The 25,428-nt window shown below is 50.0% G+C and overlaps 1 protein-coding gene across 2 annotated transcripts in view; it reads left to right on the top strand.

Moving 5' to 3' along the window:
• Nucleotides 1-24,869: 24,869 nt before the first annotated feature.
• Nucleotides 24,870-25,428, top strand: part of CREB3L1 (cAMP responsive element binding protein 3 like 1) — a 46,731-nt gene continuing 46,172 nt past the window's right edge. For both annotated transcript variants that reach the window (XM_072866262.1, XM_072866261.1), the window contains exon 1: nucleotides 24,870-25,188. In XM_072866262.1, coding sequence (XP_072722363.1) covers nucleotides 25,081-25,188 — 108 coding nt within the window. In that variant the 5' untranslated portion in view covers nucleotides 24,870-25,080. The remainder of the gene's footprint in view (nucleotides 25,189-25,428) is intronic.

Genomic DNA, 25,428 nt, shown 5'->3' with positions numbered 1-25,428 from the left:
GAACTGAAGATTGGAAACGGATAAAGCAGTCCAAGCCTGTATAAAAATACCTTTCTCAGCTTAGGTCAGTGTGAGCTTTATACACCCTTCTTTGCAGTTAAGGAGGAAGTAGTAGTTGTCGTACATCTTGATTCTTAGAAGGTTTTGACACTATTCCACATGGCATTCTCCTAAGCAAACAAAGAAAATCTAGTTTAGATGAAATCCTCATAAAGTAGACGCATGGCTGGTAAAAAAATAGCTTGAAAACCCAGTTATCAATTGTCCTCTGTCAGACTTAGAGGAATTTTCAAACGGGGTGTTTCCAACATCTGTGTGGAATCCATTTTATGCAGTATTTTCATTAACAACCTGTGACGAGGGAATAAAAAGTACTCATTAAATCTGCAGACATCATCTAGCTGGGAGAGGATGCAAACAGTTTGGCGGATGGACTGAGAATTCAAAATGATCTTGCTAAATTGGAGAAAATCAACGACTCAGTAAAGAAAAGTGCGAAGTGCTACACTTAAGAGGAGGAAATCAAAAGCACAAAGAGAAAATGGGGAATAAGTGGCCAGGCGGCAGTACTGCAGAAAGGCAGCTCAGTGTGTGAGCCATGAACTGAATAGGAGTCAACAGTATGAAGCTGTTCCAAAAAGAAGGCAGAACTAATGTGGGGTGTTGGGTACACGATGCAGCAAGTGACCGGTTTGCTCTTCCTGGCACGGGGAAGGCCAGACACAAACTGAAGGTTTCACAGCCAAGCAGCAAACCTGAGAACAGGCTTTGAAAGCACATCCCATGAAGAAAGATTAAGAAGATTTGTTTAAGAAGGGCAAGACTAGAGAACGATGTGGCAACCGTTGGCTTGTAAAGATGAAATGTCCTCACTGATATCTGGGAGCGAGACAAGAAGACATTTCTGCTTCAAAACAGAGACCCCAGGAAGGTATGAAAACCCCTGCCATTTAGGCATAAGGGAATGAAGTCGTGGAGCTACCAAGGTGGCCGTGCACAGTGTCCTTCAACACGTCGTGACCAGCTTCCTCCAGGGATGCTGTCGGTATGCCCAGTGGGTGGTGAATGTAGGGTGCAGATGGAAACAAGCTCAAGGCATGAGCATCTGCACAGAGCGGCCACAGCTGAACTGTGCCACCTCAGAAACGAAGACAAGATGACTTATTTTGCTGTAAACCCCCTAGATGCCAACATTCGCTTTGATAGTAAAAGCAGAGCAACTTCCTCCTACCTACCAAGTTGCAGAGAAAGCCTATGGCAGCTGGTGGAAAAAGGCCATGAATTATGTCCCCGGCCTCTCCTGTTGAGCCGTTTCTAAACACCTTGGTGAGGAGATCCTGGGTGGCTTCCAGGAGGCAATATAAAGTGCCTAAGCCCTTGTCAGTGCAGGCAGTCTCTGCTTGTCAGCTGTGTCTTGCCTACACCCATGTGGACATTTTGCCTTTCAGTAGCTGCTAGCCTCTGTTGTGATGTAACTGGGGAAAAAATTGACAATATTTTCCTCTGCATTTTCAATTCTCCCTAGAGCTGGCTGCAGTTTCTTTGAATCCTGGAGCTTTGAATTTTGTTGAGGGAACAAAACAACCAAAACCACAGCACAACCCTGGAACCCACTGAGTTTTTCACCCTGTTTCTCAACCAGGAGAAGGAAAGCATAGCCAATGGTGAGTGGCAAATATGGGTTTGCTAACCTCCACCGGCCAAATTTAGTGACTAATGTCTCCTTTCTTTTGGATGAAAGGGGATTAGCAGATGTATATTGGTCTTGAAAATCAATCAAGAAACCTAGGGTTCTAGTAAAAGTTAGGAAGTTGGGAAGCTCTGTGGAGATCCATCATTACAGAGGAAGCCGTATCCTCTGCAGTAGACCCGTAGCTGGAAGGATGCAACAAACCTGAACTATCCTGTTTGCTGTGGAGTGGGGGGAAGAAGAACAAATAGCACAGTGGAGGAGCACGTGGCTCAGCGGGCAGAGGGCTGGATGGGCAGGTACTGGGAGCTGGGACTAATCGAACTTGCTGCATGACATCGGGGAAACTGTTTCACCTGTCCCTGTGCCATATCTCCAACAGTATCTCCAACTATAAAATGAGATAATGAGCCTGGCTTTTCCTTATAAATAACTTAAACTAACTTTCCTTATGAATGACTTTCCTTATAAATAACTTGCCTTATAAATAGCTTACATGGCAAATACTACATAGGACATAACAGGCTCTGTAGCATTTTTTGTAATAAACACATTTCGGAACCCAAATAGCTCAGTAAAACAGTTGCAGATGCTATTTTTCTTAAGGGAAACATGTGCTTTCAAAATGTGTTGTTAGTATAAAAAAACAATTCATTGGGTTGATTTAAATGTATTAGCTAGCATCTAACCTGCAGTAATTTAATTGCAAAAATTTAATTGCAAAATGAAAACAATTAGCAAGGCAGCCCTCAATGTTCATGATACTATATATATTTTACAGAGAAATTGATAGGATCTGCAGCACCCTATAAAATAAACAAAATAATCACTAACTAAAGATGGGGGTTTTTTTGCAGACCCGTTGGCTTAGAGTTAAAACAAGTAACTTTACCCATTAGTCACAGAGTGGCTGCTTACTTGGGCTGGAAGCCAGTCCATGCTAGCACTCACTGGATCAAAACCACATGCTACAGCCCAGTGTAGCAGAGATCCCCCAAGTGACAGTGACTAAGAGGACACAGAGGTGTCTTGTGATCCCAATTCATGTGCACGGAGGGCAAGATCCACATCTTCCAACAGTTAAGCAGATAAACAAGGTGAGAGCACAGACTGAGCTGGTTCACCCAGGAAATTGCTTAGCTTAAAAGACCCTGTCTGCTCTCCTTTCTTGAAACGTTCTTACAAGTAAGTGGCTTCTCGTATGGTGAAGCTTCCCCTCTACTTGCAGGTTGAAGTTTATACACTAGCCAATGCTTGTTGGTGGTCCCAACATGCTTTGACTTGTTGGAGAAGATAAAAAACATTGGCTGTTTTACTTTCTGCCCATGCCCAGACAAGGGTGATTAGTTGGGGAACGTCTGAATTGGCATTCGCCACTCGGCGCCTCTTTGCAGGATGGCTACTTTGGGTTTCATCCTGACTTTGAGGCTTCAGAAGCCAAGTTTGCGCCAGGGCTGGTGGGCCTGGGGCTTTGTTCCCATTGTCTTCCAGGAACCACTCTTCACATCTGAGAATTATCGAGTGCCGAGATTGCCGACTGAGCTGATTTCTGGTGGAGCAGGCAGAGCAGATGAACTTGACCTGGTTAGCAGGAACATACTGATCTTGTCGAATATTTCTGACAAAGTATCCAGTGGTTTCATTTCAGTTATGGTCAAAAAACCTGCACTTCCACAAGGTGAAAATGTCTCATTTAAATTATCTGAAGAAGGCAACTGTGAAGTTCAGTTCTCCAGCCTTGTCAAAACAAGGGTCTTCAACCAGACTGCTGCTGGGCCTCCTGGCACCACCGCACCAATGGGACTATTTATCTGTTCAGGCAGTTGTTTGTGAAACTTGGCTTAGCCCTTTCACAACACCCGCTTAGCACTTTCCAAGAGCCATTTAGCACTTAGCACAATAAGCAATATGTGGCCAAAGAGATGGGAATAGAAGAGGGATATATTAGGGCCAACTGCTGTTTGAGGGAATTTGCTTATTAAAGCAGATGATAATATCAGAAACAGTAATCAGGTACTGTGGTAGACAGAAACAAAACCATCCAGGGCTAAATATCTCCAGACTCTGGTTCTGACTACTTTTTAACCAAATCAAAATCTGCAGTCGCTAGAGGCTCAGTGGAATCTATGTCTTTATTCAGTATATAATTTGTTTGAACTTAGTTGCCGTCTCTTGAAGAACTGGACGATCATCCAGCTATTTCCCCCTTTAAATAAGCAAGCACTATGTGTGAGAGAGAAAGTGCCCGTGGAATATCTGGTAAAAGTGATAAGAAGTTTGGTGAACTGTTCCAGGATAAGCTGCTCCTGAGCAGCTTCCTCATTCTTTCTTTCCCATTGTCAGCTCACCTGTCCATGATTTGGTCTTCAGACTGAAGTCTTCCGTGTCCGATACTCCGCTTGCTACACTTCACTGCAGTCTCGGCAGTGCCTTGTGGCTGGGAAAGCTCTGTCCATGCCCTCTGTGGAGCAGACAGCTCAGCCCCGGTGTGTCTTTTATAACCGTTTATATTTCTGTGCTTTCAGTCCACAGACAATTTTCTGTATAGTTTCCTACCACATGCAATACACAAACAGCGTGCTCAGCTTTGCTGGCACATTTTGAACCCCTTTTTCTAGCAGATCTTCCCTAAGTTAGCTTCCCTTTATAGATTTTTCCACTGATTTCCACTCCCCTTTCTGTGGATGTTCCTTTCGCTACATGACCTGGAAACAGCTTGGCAGCCCAAGGCAGCCTAAGGAGCCGCTTCTATGCAGAAACCGCCAGGTCCTAGCGTGTGCTGAGCCAACATCAAAGATAAAACATTAAAGATACTGACACAGCAATGGCACTGGTGATCAGCTCTTGCACGTGTGAAGAATCTGTAAGGATGTCCTTATGCACTGCCTTCTTCTATCCATCTGATTAAGGTGATCTGCTACCGTTGACATCCCTTTGCCAATTGTATATATATTTGCCAACTCAGTCTGCTGTCACCAAGAACATTAATGTCTGTGAAAGTTTCTGTGTTCTTATAATTATCCACTACCTGTTACAAGTTTGATCACTTCTTGAATACAGAGTTTTCCCTTTAGCCAAGCGCTATGAACCCTTTATAAATGCTAGCCTTCACAAGGGCAGGGAGCTAACCTGGGTTAACTCTGCACTTATCTTTTGTTTCCTAGCTTTGTTTGGATTTTGTTTTAAATACTAGGCAGTTTTGCAAAAGGTAGGTGCTTGATGCAATTCAGAACATGAGTCAAAAGGCTGCAAAAGTGGAAAGAACGAATTCCTCGCTTATCCCATCCTTCTGCACTGCAACCCCAGGCTCCTGCAGGGAGCAGATGACATGACACCATCAACATACTGGCGCACAGTGAGCAGGAATGCTTCTCACTGCACGGCCACTTTGCTGCCAGGGCAGTGGAGACAGACCGGAGCCAGCTGCCAGCTAGCAACTCCTACCAGTATAGCCATGGCTACTGGGGGTTCAGTGCCCAGGTCTTTCCCCAGCCTCTCAGTGAGTTTGTAGTTGGCATGAAACGTCACGCTGCTCACAACATACCGCTTAGTAGCCAAGCTGTCAGTGAAAACCAGCTCTACCATATGAACCGCTGTTACATCTGAGTTAGAGTCAGCTTTCTTCAGTAGGAAACACACAGCCACAGCCAGCCTGGACACAGCTAATCTACAGCCTCAGTTATCTCTTCCTTCAAGATATTCCTCCATACTTAACATCTTGGACTCATCTTTGCATTCGGATGAGGCCAGTGCTCATATACCAGTGCAGTGATACAAAGATGTATAGCATCCCCTATGCAAAGACCTCTTGCTATGAGAGGCAGCTTTAGAATCGCCTCTGTCCTACGTCCCCCAAGGAAAATTTCCTCTTGGATGGCTTAGTAAAACCAGTACATTTTGAGCCGGAGACGAAGAGTTGGTCTCCAAGCCCGAGCAAGCTTTCGAGGACTTCTCTACCATTACTTCGCTTCGAGATGCAGGGAAGGAGGTCCCTGGGGGAAGCACCTCTCTGCTGAAATGGCCAATTTGGGACAAGGGTTGTGGCGGGTTTAATCCCGGCTCTTCAGCTCCGAGGTGCTAAGCTCAAACATATTCGGGCAGTCGGAGGAAACCCGCTCTTCCCAGCCTTATGCAGGCGGCGCATCTTTACGTGGCCGATCCCTTCCTCTTGAAAAAAAATGGTAACCCACCCCCCTATTTATTCTGGGAGCAAACACCGCGGCGGCGGGGCGGGCGCTGGGGGCGGCGGGGTCGGCGCTCATGGCGGCGGCCGCGGGCCCGCCCTCCTCCACCGTGGCCGCGGCGGCGGCGCCCCCTGGCGGCCGTGCCGGGTGCGGGCGGCCCCGCGCTGCCGGTGCTGCCCGGCCCCGCCGGGCGCCGCCTCCCCGCTCTCAAGTTTGTCAGCACCTCCTCGGTGCTGAATAAAATGACGTGAAATACCAGCAGTTTTTACTGTAAATTGCGCAAACTTTCAAAAAAAAAATCACCAATATCGTCTGGGGACGTGAAGTACATTGGAGGCGGGAATATTTAGCTTTCCTACTACACCCAGGGAAGTGGGTCCTTCGTGCAGGTTTATTTACCGAAACAACCTCGGCCGTGGCAAGGCGGCTGGGCTCAGCGCCCACGGCGCGGACACGGCACGGGCACGGGCACGGACACGGGCACGGACACGGACGCGGGCACGGACACGGACACGGACACGGACACGGACACGGCAGCGCCGCCCGCCCGCCGCCAGGGGGCAGCGCCGCCGCGGGCCGGGCCGGGCCGGGCGTTGCGCGCGCGGCGCCTCGTCAGCGTCAGCGCGTGCGGAGTGGGGGCGGTGCGTCCCCTCATGGCGGCCCGGGGGCTGAGGGAGCCGGCGGGGGAGGCTGTCGGCTCTGCGGCCGGCTGCGGAGGGGCGGGCGGGGGCCCTCGGCGGGCGGCTCGCCGGAGACGGCCCCCGGCAGGCGAGGCGGGAGGGGAAGGGGTGTCGGCCGTGCTCCCGGCCCGGGCGGCCCTCCGGCCCGGGCGAAGCGGCCTCTTGGCAGGCGTCAGGCCTCTGGGCCGCGATCCGCCCGGCGACGTGCGCTGTCTCCGCTCACTCTCTGTAATACGTCCACCCCCCGTAACGTAAATATTTGGCAGGTGAGGTGGGAGTGGCCTGGGTTTGCCTGTTCCCCGATTTGCACCCCTGGGGCAGGGAGAACAGGTGCCTGGTGCAGAGGTAGGCGAGCGCGGCAAGCCAAAATGGATCCTGCCTTCCCCCACCCGTACGCCCAGTCCTGTGAGCTGAGCCTGGCCCTGTTTCCTCTCCAGTGGTTGCCTCTGCCAGCATAAGGAGAGCAGCACCATCTGTCTTCTGCTTTCCTTTCTCCAAAACCTACATGCTTCAAATTGCCAGCATCCAGCATTCACCCTATAAGTAGCACTCCATACTGTAATTTGCCTTTTTTTTTTTTTTTCCTTCTTCCACTGCTGCATTGCTGTTTTCACCACTATGAAGAGCAGCAAAGAATGAGTGGAGTTTGGGTCCAAGAGGGAAGGTCTGATCACTTCAAAAGGGAGGAGGGAGAGCACGAAAATACAGCTTCTCAGCTCTTTTACTGATTTTTCATGGAAAAAGGTTAATAGCTGTAGGATATGCAAGGCCCTGGCCCACATGCTTCACCAGGACAGGAAGTGGCAGGTTTCAGGACTAGATTAGCCATCAATAGGTTCCAGCACGGCAAGTTCTGTGTTCCTTTGATTAAGAGATTGGGTGCAAAGGGCCAACCAGCCAGTCAATTTTTTGGAAAAAAATCCAGAAACAAAAAGGAATTGAGGCAATCCTTTCCTTTTGAAGATAAAGGTGAGGTGGCACAAATGTCATCCAAATTGCTGAGCATCTCTGTATTGCCTGCGTTACGTTCACAGGTCAAATGCAGTGCAAAGGCAATGTGAAAATCTTAACTGCTGAGGCATCTGGGCTGTGTCAGAAAGACTAGCTGCTCTCTGCTTTCTTGGAGCTAAAAGAAAATTCAGTAAGGTGCTGAGTTGAATGCTTCATCCTCTTCCCTCACAAGCTTCTGGAGGTGACAGATGTTTCCTCAGGGCCTGTTATTTTAGACACCTCCATGATTTATATATCTTCGCAAGCCTGGTGGGTGGAATTGGATGTCACAGACGAGCTGAAAATAACTCGTATGCTCAGACTGGTATCTACTGGTCCATGTAGAAAAACTCCCAGAGCAAATTGAATCACATTATATGTGCCTGGCAGATGCATTGAGATGTACAGATGGAGCAATGGTGGGTTAAAGTGAAGTTGAAATGTTCTGTGGAGAGCGCTGGCAAGGACTCTGCGATAACATTGTGCACAGCAGAACCATCCTGGCTTAGCCCTCACGATTGTTTTGCTAAGTTCTGCAGTAGCATACAGAGGAAAAATTCATATTTAGAACAACATGTAATTCCTTGTGTGATCATGATGTAGAACTGGACAGAATGCCTTTGGCCTCTAAGTGAGAGGTTCAGGAAGATACCTGGGCGGATGACCTTGCAGAGCTGCGCTTGGGTGTGCCTGAAGTAAGGCCAAGGGGCTCCAAACCTGCTTCAGGGTCCTTCTCGTTAGAAGCAATACTTGGTTGGAAAATACTGCTGTGGGACCTTGGAGTTTCAAGCCGTTAATGCCTTGTCAGGTATTTTGGGATAGTCTGGTGGAAGAGGCAGACAAATAAATATGCTACATTCACACGTGCCCAGCACTCCAAAAATATAAATGAGGGGATCCTATATTTATGGCACACAGGCAGGTACCGGGCTGAAAGCACAGTCTCAGGGCTGAGATGTAAGGGAATATTCTCAGGTGAACTTCTCAAAAGCCGAGGTTTCTGCTTCTCTCCACGTGTAGAGCCCAGGGAGTTTCACCCAGACGTTCATTAAGTTTTCCCTGAGTGCAGCCTGGCTTCCTCTGGGTGCAGCTCAGAACCAGCGTTCTCTGGGAGATGATAATATTTTCCAAGTCTGGGGCATTCATCCATGCCAGCCTCTAGAGGATATGGAGAAGCTGTGCAGAAAGGGCCTGGGCACCCTCAGCCACACCCTGTAGCCAGTGGTAGGATGTTCACAGCCTGCCAAGGTAAACTGCATGAGCAGTATGCCTTGATTCACAGCCAGATCTCTAGGGCAAAAGCAGTGAGTGAAGAGTGGCAGAACTTTTAACTCCTTGTGAGGAGCTGAAGACAGAACTCGCAGCGGAGGACCCAAACTCCTGGAGGATATTCCCACCTCCAGGGAGCACGTATCTCATGGGGTTTCCTGCCAGAATTTCTGCCATAGCACAGCCTTGGCACATGTCATCTCTGCTTTTAAAGCCTTTTTTGTTTTGGTTTTTTTTTTTTTTTTAAAAATCACCTTCAGGTATTTGTTTCCACATACCTGAGTGCTTCCCAAACACTGGGTTTTAACTTCACTGCTGTCTCTAGTCCCCTTTGAGGACCAATATGTGATGACTTGGATCTCCTGAGGCCTAACCCAGTGCTTCCATCCAGGAATCGTTCAACCTGCCTCTTTAATTCATCAGAGATTATTTGGATTCAGCGTGTGCTCCTTTCCCTTTCTTCAAGGCCGCATGACTTCCACTCTTTCCTTGCACCTTCCAGCCTCCCTGTCCTGATGGTTGTTTGCTGTTCCTTTTCCTTCTTTTGAGTCTCTCTGCCCCAAAGCGTTGCACAAAGTGATACTTTTGGAGGTACAGCGGAGGGGACAAGGGAGGTTAATCCTGCTCTCAGAGGTCCCTTTAGAAAAAACATTCTTTAAATGCCCACAAAGATTTAAGCCAAAAGGTTTTCATTTTTAAGCTGATGAACAAATAATTTGTCCAGAGTCAAAATATTTGTGCTGATAATAGTGCTGTGCCCTAAGGGAATTCACTTGCCTATCTTATATTACTGGACTTTCCTGCTCGCAGATACCTCAGTCCAGCGATATCGCAGTTGGAGACTCACAGCCACACTCTTGCAGGAGGAAAATGCTGCATCTTTGGAAAACTTGGGTGAAATTTTAAGTGGCACAGCAGGAGTAGAACCAAAGAGGAGGAGTAGAACCAGCCTTGCGCTGGTTCACTGTTACCCAGCGTATTTTGGAATTGCCTGTCCAAAACTTTGGATGACATCAGTGGGATAAGTGGTATGAAATTGCCTGCTCTCACTATGTCCTGATGTGTGTGGCCATGCAGAAGTGTGGCAGCAACTCCTCTGATCTTCAGCCTATTGTTATAGTGAAAAAAATAACATAGAAATATAATGTAATTGTTTAAAAAAAAGTTGTGTTTTTTTTTAAAAAAAGGCCTCCCAATTCTCTCACTAGTTGCAGTCCAGGAAACTCTGTGTTTATTAAGTGCTGTGTAAATTTGCAGCTCTCTATAAATGTAAAATCAATAGCAATGATAACAGCAGCAAAGTGCTTAGTCCGGCTCTGATAATAACCCAAGACTGCTAACTTCTTGATAAGGTCACTTGCTTTACACAGGCACCTCCTCTCCATGTGAGAACACAGGGAGCAGGACAGAAGATACTTGTGTTCCCTGACAAGAAAGGAAACACTGAAAACATGTAATTTCCAGCAGGTGACGGTGGCAGGCAATGACCTGAAGGACTCTCTTAAAAGCTATTGTGGGGGCCTTAGCCCCTTCACTGAGGGCTGCAAACACACACTTCCTCTTCTAGGAAATTAAAATCTTAACAAACATCTCCTCGTTAACGGTATCCTTTTCTTCATCTCTTCTCACAAGTATATGAGAAAGGGGAATCCCCAGTAACCTGACGGGAGTGAGCAAAATTGCATTTCTGGAGGATGAACAGAGCGACGAGATGATGGCTTCTGTGGCTGACCCCTCTGAGCTCTGGCCTCCATCAGTGATGCCACCACTCAGCTGCTTTTAGTAGGGCACAGCCCGAGCAGTTTCTGTGGTTCACAGCAGGGGTCACCGAGTGTGTGGCTTCCACCTCTGCCCGGGTGTCCTGCAGCTCTACTTTCCCCTCTACCTTCCACTATGGTGATTCCCTTAAGGGTGGAACCGCTGCAGGCACCTGTGGTTGGCTCTATGCAGTCTGCTCCTCTTCCACCAGGTCCTCTTTAATCCTGGTTTAGGATTCCCAGATGGTTTACTGCCCTCCCCAAGGAGTTCACTGACAGACAGGAGACCCCAGAGGTAATCCCTTCCTTCCTCCCTGCCCACCTCTGCGGTGTGCCTGGCCTCATCTTGCTCAGTGGTAGGTCCACGGTCACCTTTGGGCTTTTTCTTTGCCATGCTTCTGTGGTAAATCAAGTCCATCTGCGCGTCAGTTCCCTTCTGTTTTCTTCTTCCCTGACCTCTGTCTGCTAACCCATCCCGAGGTCCAGCGACCTTCAGCGCAGGAAGAATCCTCCTTAAGCGCCTAGCCCAAAGGCGGCACTCCCACTCTTAAACAATAATCATACAGTAATAATCACCAGAGGGTTGGCAGGGACTTCAGGAAGTCTCTGAAGCCATCCCCTCCTCTCCGAGGTGGAGTCACCCAGGAGCAGTGCCTGACGCGTGCGTGAAATGCTTCTAGCGATCGGGACGCCGCAGCCTCCCCAGCAGCCCCCTGCGGCCCAGGAGACCTTCCTGGGAAGAAAGCACTTTCTTGAGTGCAGCCCAAATCTTTCCTCCTGCAAATCAGGCCAATCGTTATTTGTCCTTCTTCTGGTGGATCTGGAGAAGAACCGATCACAGTCTGCCTTATAGCAAGCTTTTATATAATAGCAAGACAGCTTTTAGAGTAACCGAAAAAGAGGCGTTTGCTCACTTGCAAAGTCAGGAAATTCCCTGCCAATGGACATTCTTTGTCGGGGATCCTTTGCCAGCATAGGCTGAGTGCTAAGCCCCACAATCTGCATTTTCCTTTTGAATGACTCCCACAAAATAAACCAAATATCACATCCAAGGAGATTTATTACATCCCTTCCAAGGGCAAAGCATTCCTCAGCTACATTCCACTTCTGTCTTTTGTGCTTAGGAAAGGGGAAAAAAAATCTCTGTGATGCCTCTGGATCCCACCCCTCGAGGGCTTCTGTCGTTAATAAAGCCGAGCAGCTGGAGCCAGATTTGTCAGACTAGTCCTGAATGGCTGGCTCGCTCCTGCTGCAAGAGCAGCACCATCAGAGCAGCCCTAGGATTCCTGCCTCTGCAAGAAGATTAATAACTTGTGGCACCATGTTTCCTCAGTAAAAACACCTTTTGTTGTTCCCAGTGACACCCTATCCCCGTGGCAGCAGCTGCCAGAGTGGATCTTCTCACTTCCTAGCCACTCTGGCTTCTCCTGCCTCTGCATGATGCAAGAGTTTGCAATGCTTTTTGGGAGCTCAGACGTGCTCTCGGGGACTCTCTGCTTGAAGCGATTGCTCTCTCCAGGCTTTGCAGGGAAGCTTTTATCCAGATGTGTAAAGGAGGATGTGTACAGAGGGAGGGCAAGGGGGTGAAACCTCTGTGTGTTATCTGAGCTTAATTAAGCTTCTCCCTAGGCAGTCGCTAATTGATTGACCCCAGGACTGCAAAAGGGAGCAAATTTACTGGAGCTCATTAAAAGAGCAGAGTTTGGAATTTGAATTTGTTTATTTCAGAGATTAATACCTTTGACCAATGTCTTGCTGACAATACCAGTGAAACAAACGCTACTCAGCAAATGTTGGTAGGTGGATTTGGCTTTATAAATCCAAATGAGAGAAGTGGTGAGTCCTCACATGCCTGTTTATCATCATTGTGCCCCTTGCCACCATTTATAGTAGTATCAGAGTTCCAGTTCACTTAACTGGAAGTCTCATACTACTTTCTGCCCCAGCCTGGACTGTGCTAACCAGCCTGTAGTCTCTTCCAGTGGGTATCAGATCCATTTCAGTTTCACAGACAGGCTTCAAAAGCATTTCGCAGAATTGACCAAAAAACCCCTCCCCAAACCAAAAAGCAGTTCACCCGCCCTAAAATACAGCCATTGCAGGCATGGGTGAGGCCAGCTCTGCGACAGCACGGGGCAACACCCCAACACGACTGTGCAGAAGGTGGAGAGGGAGAAAAGATGCTGTGTCCAAGGGGAGTTGCAGGAGGAACGAAGGGAAGAGGAGTACCCCCTCCCAAAAGCCTGAGACATTGACTTTACCAAAATGCTGAGATCATTTCCAGTCTGATGGTGTTCAGATCTGTCTTACACAATTGAACCCCCGCCCAGAGCCACATACAGCACAGAGCAGGGGTTCAGGCTCATGCTGAGTGACAGATACCTCCTTCTCAAATACCTGCAGCTTGGGGCACTGTTTGCAGGTCTCCTCTGCAAGTACTACTCTTGGTGACGTTTGACATGGTGAAAGCTCACCCTGTCAGGACTGAGACATAGCCAGTGTGCAGAAGAGGCTATTGGAAGATAAGGTGTGCAGAACAGTGTGGAAGTGATATGCATGCCTGAAGACGAAGGAGACCATCACAAGGACAAAGTGGCTGGAAGAGCAGCCACTGGCCAGGTGACAGAAGGCTGTTTAAATGCCAGCTTTCACAACCAGCCCAGCCAAAGCTCCTTGTATCACTTGGAGCCAATTCACTGTGGCTCCAATCAGCCTTAAAACCATTTCAGCTGGGCTTTAAAGCTATTTAGAGCATGGAGGGAAAGCCCTAGTGTGTAGCAAACTGACAAAGTTGTGTGAGCACCCTGGGTGTGAGATGTTGCTGCAGAATTGAAGTTTCTCCTTGTCAGTCTGTGAGTTGCTTCCCTTTTTTTCCTTGCTAGGACAGAGCGGTGTCCTATTCCCTCCTACTCTCCATCCTTGAAGAAGATGCTCATCTCTCCTCTCCTGAAGAGGTTTCTGTGCATTCTGTGAAGTTTTGCAGGGACTTGATGGAACTGTCAGCTGAGCAGCAACATGCACAGGTGACAGCTATCCTACATAGTTTTCACTGTGAACACATCTCTGCAGTCATGTCTGCCTATTGCTGTCCTAGGGCTGTTCACCTTTAGGTCCTTCAGAGCACTTCAGAGTTGCTTTCTGTCTCTTCTATTTAGAAAATGTTTAACATCAGTGAACCTTTACAGGAAAGTTCCAATTTTCATGCCATGTTTGAAGGACACTGGTTTGTTGGGTCTCTGGGTTTAGGTAGTGGCTGCAAGAATGCATCCCTATGTGTAGCTATGAGCAAGAGGGACTGCCACTGTCTCTGTGGTGAAATGACGTTTGTCAGCAAGGAGAACTGACCCTCCAGAAGAAGATGCTGCTGAGGAAAGAGAGGAAGCCAAGTGTCTCCGCTCTGGAGCACATGCACTTTCCTGTCCTGAGGAGGACACTTGTGACCCTCACAACCCTTCCCCCTACTGCTTGCTCTGTCTGCTTCTTTCTCTTTCTTCTTTTCCTCTCTCCTCAACCACACCTACTATTTAACCATTTAGTATAAAAATAAAAAATAAGAAAACCACCCAACCCACTAGACAGAGGGTTTGCTAAAGAAGGGTAATTTTAAAAGCAAGTCTTTGAGGTCAGCGTGTAATTGTAACATTGGGACTGTGTGATCCAAGACAAAAATAATCCACTGGGTATCTGGTCAAGGAGGAGAGGATGGCAGCCTGCAGTGAAGGAAGAGTGACTTACACAGGATTGATCAGACGGCAAAAGACCAGGCAAAACTACTCGCTGGCACCAGGACTAATATCTGTGTAGGATACTGCAAGATTTTCTGTCTGTGATGGGATCGTAAGAGCTGCTGTTCAGGGTCACAGCCTCCCTTGGTTGGTAGCCCTGCCTCTGCCAGGGGCCGGCACTGGGTGCTTCCCAGGAATTTAATGGTCTTCTGCAGAAATACAGATATGATGTGAAGTATATTTATATATTAATGTGCTCATGAGGAACATTTCTGGTTTGGTCTGGAGTTTAGGGTGCTGAGGTTTTTTAACAGTTCTCCATTTTCAATCCCCTGCTTCAGGTACTTTATGAAAACCTTCTTCAAAGGGTTCATGGGGCTGCAAGTCATGCCCTTCCCTTGTGTGGTACAACAGAGGATGTTTTCACCCCTATAAATGTCGGATCCTTTCCTCACGGTTCCTTCTCAGTGATAACTGACAGCAATAAGTTATGTGGGCCAATCATATAATCTAAGTATTTCCTTATATATATTTCCCATATAAGTGTTTCCTTATATATATTTCCCATATTTTCCATACAAGTATTTCCTCTAGTGCGTTTTAGATGAAGTAAGCCTTGTAAGTGCACGAATATCTCTGCTGTCTGCTAGCCCTGAGAGTACAATACAAGGGGTAGGAGGACCACACCACAGTGCTGGTTTTGTTTATCATTCTGTCGAGAGACAGTGGTAGCCCCCATCACTTGGAAATAATGATGCTAATTCTTGTACTGGGGCAAGCACCAACTGTCCACAGAGGACCGTGATTTTGTTGGCGGCATGGGTAGAACACCAAGCAGCCTTTCATTTCTGTCATTCCTAAGGCTGAGTTGCTCTCACATTTGCTCCCAGATGAAAGCACCATAAAAATCAGTTTTACTGTGAAAGAAGTTAAGTGTAAGAGCAGGGAGCTCGCCTGTACACTGATGCCAATGGCTGGGGGTATAGAGCTGTACCTGAATTGATGCCACTTGTGTTTCCATTCCAAGATACCCAGCCATCAACTCTCCAAGATTTCACCACAGTTCAGTATTTCCCCTTTTCAAACCACTGTCTGTGCATGAAAGGGCTTTATTTTTAATCAGAGGCCAGCGCTGGTTGCAGGGGTCTTTACTTTGTGACCTTCAATTCTGTTTCTGGGAGGAGACAGTGGGTTTCAGTACCTTCTTGCTGTGGCTGTCTCTGGGTCAGCCCTTCCCAGAACAGATGCCACTGATTCAGGAGGGCTTGCTGCCTCCCCTTTATTTAAGTGCTGGTTACACAGCTCCGCCAGGATCCATTGCAGTCGTAAACCACGCTCAATGGATAAGCAATTTAGGGTTTGGAGTCATTGTGGACCAGCCCTGGAGACCTCATGCAATTGTTTTTCATCTCTCTTACACCCACAGTTCTGCTAGATTTGAGTTACTGCAGAACCCAGAGAGTTTCTGACTTGAATTTGAGTTGGGAAAGACACACAAAAGAAAGGAATTTGTGTTGTAAATGAGATTTCTCAGATTGCAGTGATTTGTCATGGAAATGTGGCTCAGTCTATGCAGTCATAAAAACATTTCACATGTTCAAACTCTTCTCATGCTATTAAATTCCCCGATGTGGCAGGGTACAGTGACTGTAGGAGGTAAGGTTAATTTCAAATCAGCTGTGGTAGAAAAATGACTTGGCACCCCAGCTGGGGAAGCATTAAACATACAAAATGACGATTAACCTGGAAACCATTTCCCAATCCTAGTGATCTATGTGAGAAGACTGGATTCTTGGCTCAAGTTGTTTTCTGCCCCTTCCAAAGTGTCCAACGGGGTATATGTTGCCTCTTGGTGCAGCTCAGGTCAGCGGGAGAGCACCCAAGTACCTCCCCATGTGTGTTGTGCTCCCCCACGATCCACCATGAAACACATAATTCAGAGCTCAGTCAATGGGGGTGGTCTAAAAATAACAGGATTGAAACAAGTAAATGATGGTTTCTTAGGTTTGCCCGCCTGCGTCGAAGCCAGGGGGATGCATTTTCAGCTGGTTCCCTGCGACCATCAGAAGTCACCTAAGAAAAGAGCAGGGAAGGTGAGAAGCTTCCACGTTCCCAGGACTCCAGGTGCTCAGGCTTTAAGAAAACCACTAAATGTCCTGAGATGCCTGGAGAAAAAAAGATCTGGCAACGCTGTCAAGCCCTGTTTGCCACACAAACCAGAACCTCTCATTTCTCTTGTACATCAATGGACATTAGAGATGCACAGGTGCAGTGCCACAGGCAGCAAGTTCTTGAGCACTTCAAAGAGCCTTTTTCTTAGTGCTGCTGCCTTTGGGCATGTTTCATGCCTCACATTTTGGGCTGCTGCCATTCTCAAGCTCTGGATGAATCAAGAGCTGTACAGGACACGGCAGCACCAAAAGGACCATACTCAGCATGCCAAGGAGACAGGTACTCTGGGACAGAGGAGCCAGGGACTTTACTGCCTTGCCTTGCCTTGCCTAAGCTATCTACCCCCAAGTCAGCTGGAGAAACCACATCTCTCTGCATCTCTGTTTCCTTGCTGGGCATCTATCTAGCAAGCGTGAGGGTTTTGCTCAGTGGGGCTTCTGGAAGGCAGCTGATAATTTTTCTCTCTTTATTTTGGAGCTCGATCAGTGCATGAAGAGGGTTGCATTACATGCTTGGCTGCAGCTGTATGAGTCTTGTTGACCCAGGAAGTCCCTCTCTTCCTTTTTGCAGGTTGAAAAAGCCACACTAGGGCTTTTCAGTCTGGTAATGCTGGTCAAGCAGGGAGGTCTGCAAACCCCGCTTACCAGGGCTTCTCCCAAAGCAGTTCTTGCTCAGCGAGAGGGCGGCTGGCAGGCTCAGGTGAGCTCTCCTGAGGCTGGGAGAGCAGCAGGGCCAGCGCCGGGTTGCTCCCAAATGCAGCTGCGTGCCCAAGCGGCATGGGCAGTGCCAGCTCCACGCTGCCTTCCTGCTGCCAGCCCCAGCCCCATGCGCCGCTTGGGCAGGGAGAGCCGGGCAGGGGAGTTTGCTGCCGAGAGTGACATTTCTGCGTGCGCCTGACAGCATCCGTTGCCATGGCAATGCGTATTTGAGCCTGAGCCGAGCTGCATCTTCCCTGAAGTTGTGAATTGAGCTTAGCTTTATTTATTTAAAACCAACCATAACGAGTGATAGAAAGAGAAGAGACACGTTACAAATCCCCTTGCGCAGGCCGTAGGCAAATGAGTCAGAGGCACTGCAGGCTTTAATCAGCCCACCTGACGTCAAACCTCTCCATCAGAGGAAAGTGCCGCCTGGAAATGTCAACATGCCCAAATGGAAAGGCCAGAAGGTAAATCTTTTCCTGTGCTCACTCACCGAGTAGGAAAGAACAATTAAAATTCAGCCAGTTCCCCAGACACATCTTAATAGCAATCTGATTGAACGCTTTTCTCCTCCTGGTCCTCTCCCATCCCTGACATTAGCTGCCTGGGGACAAGGCCTCTAGGTTTAAAGGATCTTTCTAATGCAGCATCAAACCCCAGATCCTGCAAGAACAAGGTGTTACCACCGTCAGCAAAAATGGGCTCTGCAGGAAAACTCTGTCACTGAAATGAGCTCTCCCACAAACACTGAGCTAACTGTGCCATGATAGCAGTTCCCGGTTCCACACGTGTGAATGCCCAGGGGTAGGAACAGCAGCTTAGCTGGGATCTACATCACTTGCAGACAGAAAGTTGGGATGAGGAAGAAAGAAGCGGGAATGAGACCGTGTTTGCCAGAGAAGGTGTCAGCCAGCAGTGGGCAGGTCAACGCCAACCCTGAGAGATGGCCCCAGCAATGGGAAACGGTCATGGGCTGTAACAGGGGAGTGTCCTACCGGGAAGAAAAACCCTCCTGCATCCTTTCTAACAGAGAGCAAAGTTTGGGCGCCTGTGATATAGACAAGCTGAGAAGTAGCCCCCAGCTTTGGATACAAGAAGCCTGTTCGTTAGTGTATATTGTAATTAGGTATGCAAAGGGGAGAGGGGTCAGCCAAGGACACCTACAGCTTTTTCTGCCCCTTTGAGGAACGTCAAGCTGGGAAGCCTAGGGAAACCATCCCTTCCCGGTCCACTGGTGTTTGCCAGGGGTGACAAAGGGACACACGCAGACATCAAGGGACACGAGCACGCAGAGAAGGAGGAAGGAAGGAATAATGTAAGATGCAAACCGCACCACTTAAAACCAGGGCGGCTTTCCAGTTCCTCCGAAGTGCTCCCCACGCCCAGCGCTGTACAGCAGCCGACCTGGTGGGCTTCTGATCTTCCCAAATCACTTAACACTTCTCCCCCTTTTATTTTTGTCCTAAATGTAAGCATTTTGCTTTGGTGGCTGATCCTGGCAGCGTGCCCCAGACATTACACTGGGGTTTGTTTTTGCTCTAGGAGATAAGTCTGTAATGAAGGTTTCCTCCGCCATGTCTCTCTTTCCCCTGTAGTGAAAGTCTGTAATTACCAGTGAGGGGCGAGGCAGACAGCTCTGAAACAATGTCATTTGAACGGGGGTGAGACATGCCTGAATTGCTGGGTTGTGCTTTTCTCCTCGGCAGGACTGCTTGTGGATCTGGACCTTGCTTTTAACCCTTGGCAGGGCGGGGAACGCTGTCCCCCCACTCCCCTGACCAGCCTGCATGTGCCAGATCTGCTTGGCTCCCATCGGGGGCAGATCCTGTTGAACATAGCCAAGATGTGAGTGTCCAACTTCTCCACCATGCTCGAGGGGCTAAGTGGCACAAATCAGCAGGGATTTCCCCCTCATCATCATGCAGGTAACTGGGGTTTTGCAGTTGACTCCGTATGGCGCATGCAGTTTGTCAAAGCAGAGCTGTTGCAGTCTCCTTGCCCTGACTCGGCTAGTCCTGTTCCAGCAGCTCTTCAGCTCCCTCTTGCACCACAGCTTCCTGCTCCTTGATGCAAGGTATCTTCTTGGGGTAAAATTCAATCAAACAGGGTGTGCAGCTATACCCCTCATCCTCCCTGGGAAAAGGTTTGAGCTGTAGGAAGTGGTTAAGAGAAATGAGGCAATACAGACCCCTCAGAATGACTCTTCAGGTTGTCTGCAGCCCCATCAAGGCTGCCTGGGTCCCTTTTGCAAGCTGGCCTTGCAACCATGCAGGCTAGAAGCCTGTTAGAGTAAATAAAAATTAATGCATGGGACGCTGAGGCAGCCACCCTCCTCTGCTGTTCTGTGGCTTCCCATTCACCTGAATTTCCTGAAGGGAAGTTATTTACAGTGTCTTCAAATGCTAACCAACTGCTGGAAGGAGATGCACTCATCCTGAAGTTACTCTTCATTCAGTTAGTCACCCTCAAAGCTGTCTGGTTCTCCAGGGAGATTGCCAGCAAAAAAAAAAAAGGCAGAGTCTCTGCTCTTTCCGAGGTATAGAGCAGGGAGGGCAGATTGTGTGTGACAAGGCAAAGAAACATTCTTAGCCCACCATGAAAAAGTGAAGGAGGTACAAGGTGATTTTTCCACCTTTATCAGTTACTTTCAAAGTGGTGAGTTTTCAGTTCTCATCTTTTGTTATAGTACCCGTTTACTGTTTTGGGGGTTTACTTTCTGATGTACCTAATCCTGCCGCAGGCAGCTCAGTCGCATTTCCAGGAGGCTGAAGGGTTCCACAGAGGGCCATTGCTAGGGTCTGGTGTCTTGTATTCCAGGCTTTCCTTTCCTTAGGTCTTGCATTCCCCGCTTCCCTGCCTGTCACTCACTCCTTGTTTGCAAGGCCAATTTAAATCTATCCGAGGGCCCTAAGTTCACCCCAGAAAGAATAATAATTGCAGCGCTGAGCTCTGTGGCTTCCCTTTCATTCCCCACATAGCATTAGGGTGCTCACTGAAACCACAGCATTCATGGATCCTTGCCATATGCAAACATGCAATTAATATGCTCTTCACTTTCCCCTCTACTTCCCAAGCAAGAGGGGAAAAAAGGCACAAGTCGTGGCGTACATTCCCTTAGCGCACGCACACGTGTGCATCTGCACCTCGCTCGAGTGCTCCAGCATGGCTTGCGCCTATCTGGGCTCAGTGGTTACCAATGAAACATGTCTGCTTGCAGGCAGACATTTAATTTGATGCAGCACCAGGTCTGGGTAGCTGCACGCAAAGCAACACACACAACTCAACTCGTTCCCTCTTTGAGCTGTGGCAGCAGATTTCTGAAGATTTCACAGGTCTTCCCTCCCTTTCTCTGGTTTTAGCAGGGAGCTGAGGTAGGTGTGATTCCCTTGCTGCCTCCCCTCCCTGTCCCGCTGCTGCTCACTGGCGGTGGGAGCAGGTGGGCTGGGTACCTGGCTGGGAGACAGCACCCAGGAGGAAGGAGGAAACAGAAACCAGCTGAAGCTGGCTGGAGGGAGAAGTGTGTGTGAGACAGAGTTTAAACCAGCCGATGGAAGGAAATCAAAAGGGAGCCGGATTTCCTGGATGTGGCGGGGCTGTGGAGCAGAGGGCAGAGAAAGGCTCCAGCATCTGCAAGTCCTTCCTCGAAAGTTACCTTTTGCTAGAGGATGTTTTGTTGGATTCCTCCCCTCCTATCTTGACTTCTTCATGGGCTTTGAATTGTTCCTACAAAATCTAAATGAAGAAATGACAACCTGAGTGTTGGATACGTAACTACTTGTGCCATCGCACGTGGCCTGACTCCTAAGGGACTGTCTGGGGACTGCAGTGCCTCTTCTTTGAACTAGGTTAAAAGTCCTGTTTCCGTCCTCACCTTGTTCTCAGTGGGACTTCAGGAGCAGAGGGGACCTACAACGCAGCAGTCGCTCCCTCTGCATTGCACAAAACAGTGAGCAAAAACACCCCGAGCAATATACTGAGAGGTAATTGAGTCCAGAGAAAAGCCAGAGAGAAATAAAGGCAGGACTGCTATGAAGAGCTACTGAAGGGCCAAAGTACGGAGCCTGCATGGCTCCAGAAAGCCTTCGTGGCTAGGAAGATGGCTTGTGGCAGAAACCAGCTATTCCATCCATATGAACACCAAAGCTGGAAAAATAAACAGGACAAATGCTATCTTTCGCCAGACTTGAAGTGAAAGCTCTGCTGTGGTGACAGTCCTAAAAAGCCAGCCTGACCCCCAAAGCGAGCAGCTCTAACAGCGTGAATCATTCCCATACTGGCTCTCCAGGCTGTAAATGAGGGCAAACCCCAGGCAGACGACCCCTCCTGTAACAACAGAGCCTGCATACAGCAAAAATCACTGACATAGGCGATTCGCCCCACATTCCTCAAGAAACACTCATCCTTGATGAGTTTATGAAACCTTCTGGCTCGGTCTGGGGGGAGGGAACCAAAAGCTTCAGCATTGCAGGCTGCAAAATGGCCTGGATTGCTGTGCACTTGGCCGGGGGCTGCTCCCCTTGTCTTGCACGTCTTGCTCACAACAGTGCAGGGTGAAGGCAAAGTGAATGCAAGGTGGCACGATGAGGGACTTGCAGTTCTCTCTCCATGGGTATAAAGGCAGGCAGTGGCAGCAAGACCAGGCAGGATGGAGCACAGGAGAGCGGGATCCCTTTCTTATGGGAACTGGGTTGATGATTCACTTCTCAGCACTGATAAAACAAGCTTGGTCATACATGTGCATTTGCAGTATCAAATTGTTGTGTGGCTGGGAAGGCTCATCTGCTGCCGGTTTGAGACTTGTTCAATCTAAACATACTTGGTTGCTGTTTCGGTCTCCTGCTGCGATCAGATTGCAAATAAATCTAAATATAACATCAGAGAAAGTAAGGCTGAAAAGGGATTTGAGCGATCATGCAATTCAGCCCCTGCCCCAAGGTTGCCTCCTGATCAGCCGTATCTGTGTCCCAAGAGATGGCTGCAGAACTTTGTTTTAAAGATGCTCCGGTGAGGGTGACATTGCCACTTCCCAGGCACTCGTCTGTTACTGCTTGTCCCCTCCAGTGTGGCAGTGAAGAGCAATTCTTGCCTTCCTATTTCCTGCAGCTCTTTGAATGCCTCAAGACTGTTGGCATGAGCGTCTTCTCTTTAGACCAAAGCAGCCCAATTCCCTCAGTCCTTTTTTAGGGTCCCCTTTTTCTCCAGTCTTTCCACTGCCCTCCTCTGGACCCAACCCAATCAGTCCCCATCTCGCTCAAGGGGTGGCACCCCAGATGGGCACGGCATTTTGGCTAACACCATGTTCTGCATTGGTCCTCTGTAGAGCAGAAGGGGACCTTCCCGTCTTAAAAGTTTTGTACGAGGATTCCTACATTTATGTCCCGGTGTGGCATTTGCCTTTTTCACAGCCATGTGACGCTGCTAACACTGCTCAAGTGTTGCAAGCACTGTAGGGGCCAGGCCTCTTCTGCAGCAGTGCTGCCCAGCCTGTCCTTTTCCCCCTTGCTGCGGGCACCTCCTGCCAGCTGCAGCAGCATGTCTGACTCTTTCCGAATTGCGATCAGCTCCCCTCACCCCATCAACACTTTCCCTGTCCTCAGGTCTCTTTTGGAGCACAAAACTGCTCGCCTGCAGAAATACCTCTCCTTTTTGGCTCCAGAGGGACAGCAGCAGCACTCTCTGAAGGCAGAGGTAACGTTTGCATTGCCTGTAATGGACTGCACTCATGTCTGACGTGGGGAAAATGTCCGTTTCAAAGCTCTACGCAAGTGCTAGGGATGGGGTTCCCCATCAGAGCTCTCCAAGATGGGACAGAGCAGCTTTGCAGCGCTATACCGAAAAGGGAGGTTTGTTATAATCCTTCCTTGCCTGCAGAGGTGCAGCAGCAATAGACAGGGGAGCTCTGGCCGGGGCAGTTATGTTCAGTACTAAAAGTATTAAATAGAAGCAGGGTCTCGGAGCAGGCAATTTTGTTTTTTTCAAGCTATTCTAATCTTCCGAATGGACTTCACAATCCCTATCTGAATGTGCCAAAGCATTTTTCCTTCAGAGTGCAGACAAACAAGTGAGGTTTACTTTGCTTGACCTTTTCTGATGACACTGCCACCCATGCTGTGCAAACAGTCGCTGGAGCTGACACCATCTCGCCTTCCTCGGCCTGGCGCGAGGATAAATACAGCGTGTGTCCCGAGAAGAGGCTTCCTTGTGTTAACTTGGGCGAGGCACTAAACCAGAAACTCTTGGTTTCATCGGTGAGTCTTCGCAGTTAGGGAAGCAATATCCGTGTTTGGTTACTGGCGGGAGGTGGAAGCTGCCCCTGTTGTGGCTCTGCCTGTGCTCCGTGACCCTGGGCTGTCACCCCATTGCTATCGCAGGGCTTGCTCCTTCTGCCCCTCGCAGCTGAGAACCCCGCTGACTGGGATGTTAAAGGAAAGATGCCTTTTCCCCTGCTTGGAGACAGAGATTTGCTTCTTGCTGAAGGGTCTGGACATATTTCTTCTCCCCATCTTACAGCGGCAAAGGTTTCTGTGTTCCCCCCTTTAAACCCACCGGCACCCACATTGACAAAGAGGTTTCTTTACCATTGAGGAAGGAGGAACAGCATTATTTTCTCAGCACAACTCCGTCCTGGCTGAATTTACATCTCTGACCCTTTTACCCAGAGGCTCTTTACACTTGACTGAAACGTAAGGTAACAGTAAGAGTAACTGTAAGAGCCCATTGTGTGTGCAAGTATAAAGGCCTTTGTGTGCAGGAGGTAGCATGTGGCTGCTTGAGTCACCAAGGAGTGCCTTGGGTTGTGCTGTTAGTACTGAGACCCGTGGGGAGCGTGGAGCAAGACCCTGGATGGATGGAAACCCAGTGTCTGGTTCAAGCACAGGCTCCAGCCAGCCTCAGATCTGCACTTCCCCACCATGACCCTCCTTGTTGGCAACTTTCAGCTAGGTTTCTTGCAGGAGAGATGCACCACTGTCTGTGTTTTTTTTCTCCATATGCCTGTGACCAGGAAAGCCATTGCCAGAGGCTGTGACTCCCATCCGTTCTCTGTGGAGCCATGAAAGCAGGGACAGATTAATGAAACATCAGGCCTTCTTCAACAGGTTTATTATAAGTGGTTTTCCTGAGTGTTGGTTGGAGTACGGATCAGAGAGGGCAGGGATCCATAATCCTATTTATCTGAAGCCATATAATCTTCCTGAAGCTCTTTAATGGTGCCCAACTCTTTAATTACACATGGGCCTACCTGCAAGCCCGTTGTGGAGAGCCGGGGCGAGGAGATCTCCTCGCTGGCTGGCGGGTCCCCTTCGGGCACTGACCCCTCGCAAGACCCATCTTTCCCGGCCCTGCTCCCCGAGGGGTGCAGAGGGGCCACCGGAGCCTGCCACCGCCCTCCTGCCGGCAGGGACGGCTGCTGAAGGGAGGGCTCGGCGAGTCCATCAAACTGAAATCGCTCTGCCGGGGATCGGCATCGGCATCGGCATCGCCCCCGGGCCCGCTCCGCGGCTCCGCGGCCCCGGGAGGAGCCCGGGAGGAGCCCGGGAGGAGCCCGGGAGGAGCCTGGGCAGCCGCCAGGCTCTCGTCCTCCCGGGGGGCGGGGGGCTGCCCGGGGGGCGAGCGCGCTGCCCGCCGCCGCCGCGCTGCCTTAAGGGGGTGTCGGCGAGGGAAGTCCCGCCCCGCCGGCTCCCGGTGCGCGGGCGGGGGCGTGCCCGGCCCCTCGGCAGCGGGGCACTGACAGCTGCCCCGAGCGGGCACCCGGCGCGGCGCTCCCGTCCCCGGCAGGCGGCTCGCTCCCCGCCGCGGCCCCCGCCGCCCGCCCCATGGACCGCCGCCGCCGGGGGGCGGGCGGGAGCGTACCGCCGCAGTGAGCCCGGCCGGGGAGCGCGGGGGGCGGCCGAGCCCCCGCGCCGCGGGCACCATGGACAGTATCCTGGAGCCCTTCCCCGCCGAGCGGCTCTTCCCCGCCGCCGGCACCGGCTTCCTCGACCTCGGCGACTTCAGCGAGGCGGACTTCCTCAGCAATGTGGTAAGGGACCGCCGGCAGCCCCCCCCCTCCCCTCCCCGGCGGGGCGGCCCCGGGCGGGCGGCCGCAGCCCCGGCAGCGGGGACGGGACGCGCCGGCGGGCTCCCCGCGGCCCCCGCCTGCCCCGGGGCTGCGTGTGCCGGGTCCTGCCCCTGAGCGCGGGGTGCCCCGAGGATGCAGGTACCCGGGTGCCCCTCGCCGCACACGGCCGGCGCCCCCCGCGACCGGCCCCGCCGCCCGCGG

The sequence above is a fragment of the Ciconia boyciana genome, chromosome 6 (assembly GCF_034638445.1).
Source record: "Ciconia boyciana chromosome 6, ASM3463844v1, whole genome shotgun sequence".
Classification (NCBI taxonomy): Eukaryota; Metazoa; Chordata; class Aves; order Ciconiiformes; family Ciconiidae; genus Ciconia; species Ciconia boyciana.
This window is presented reverse-complemented; position numbering and strand designations above follow the sequence as displayed.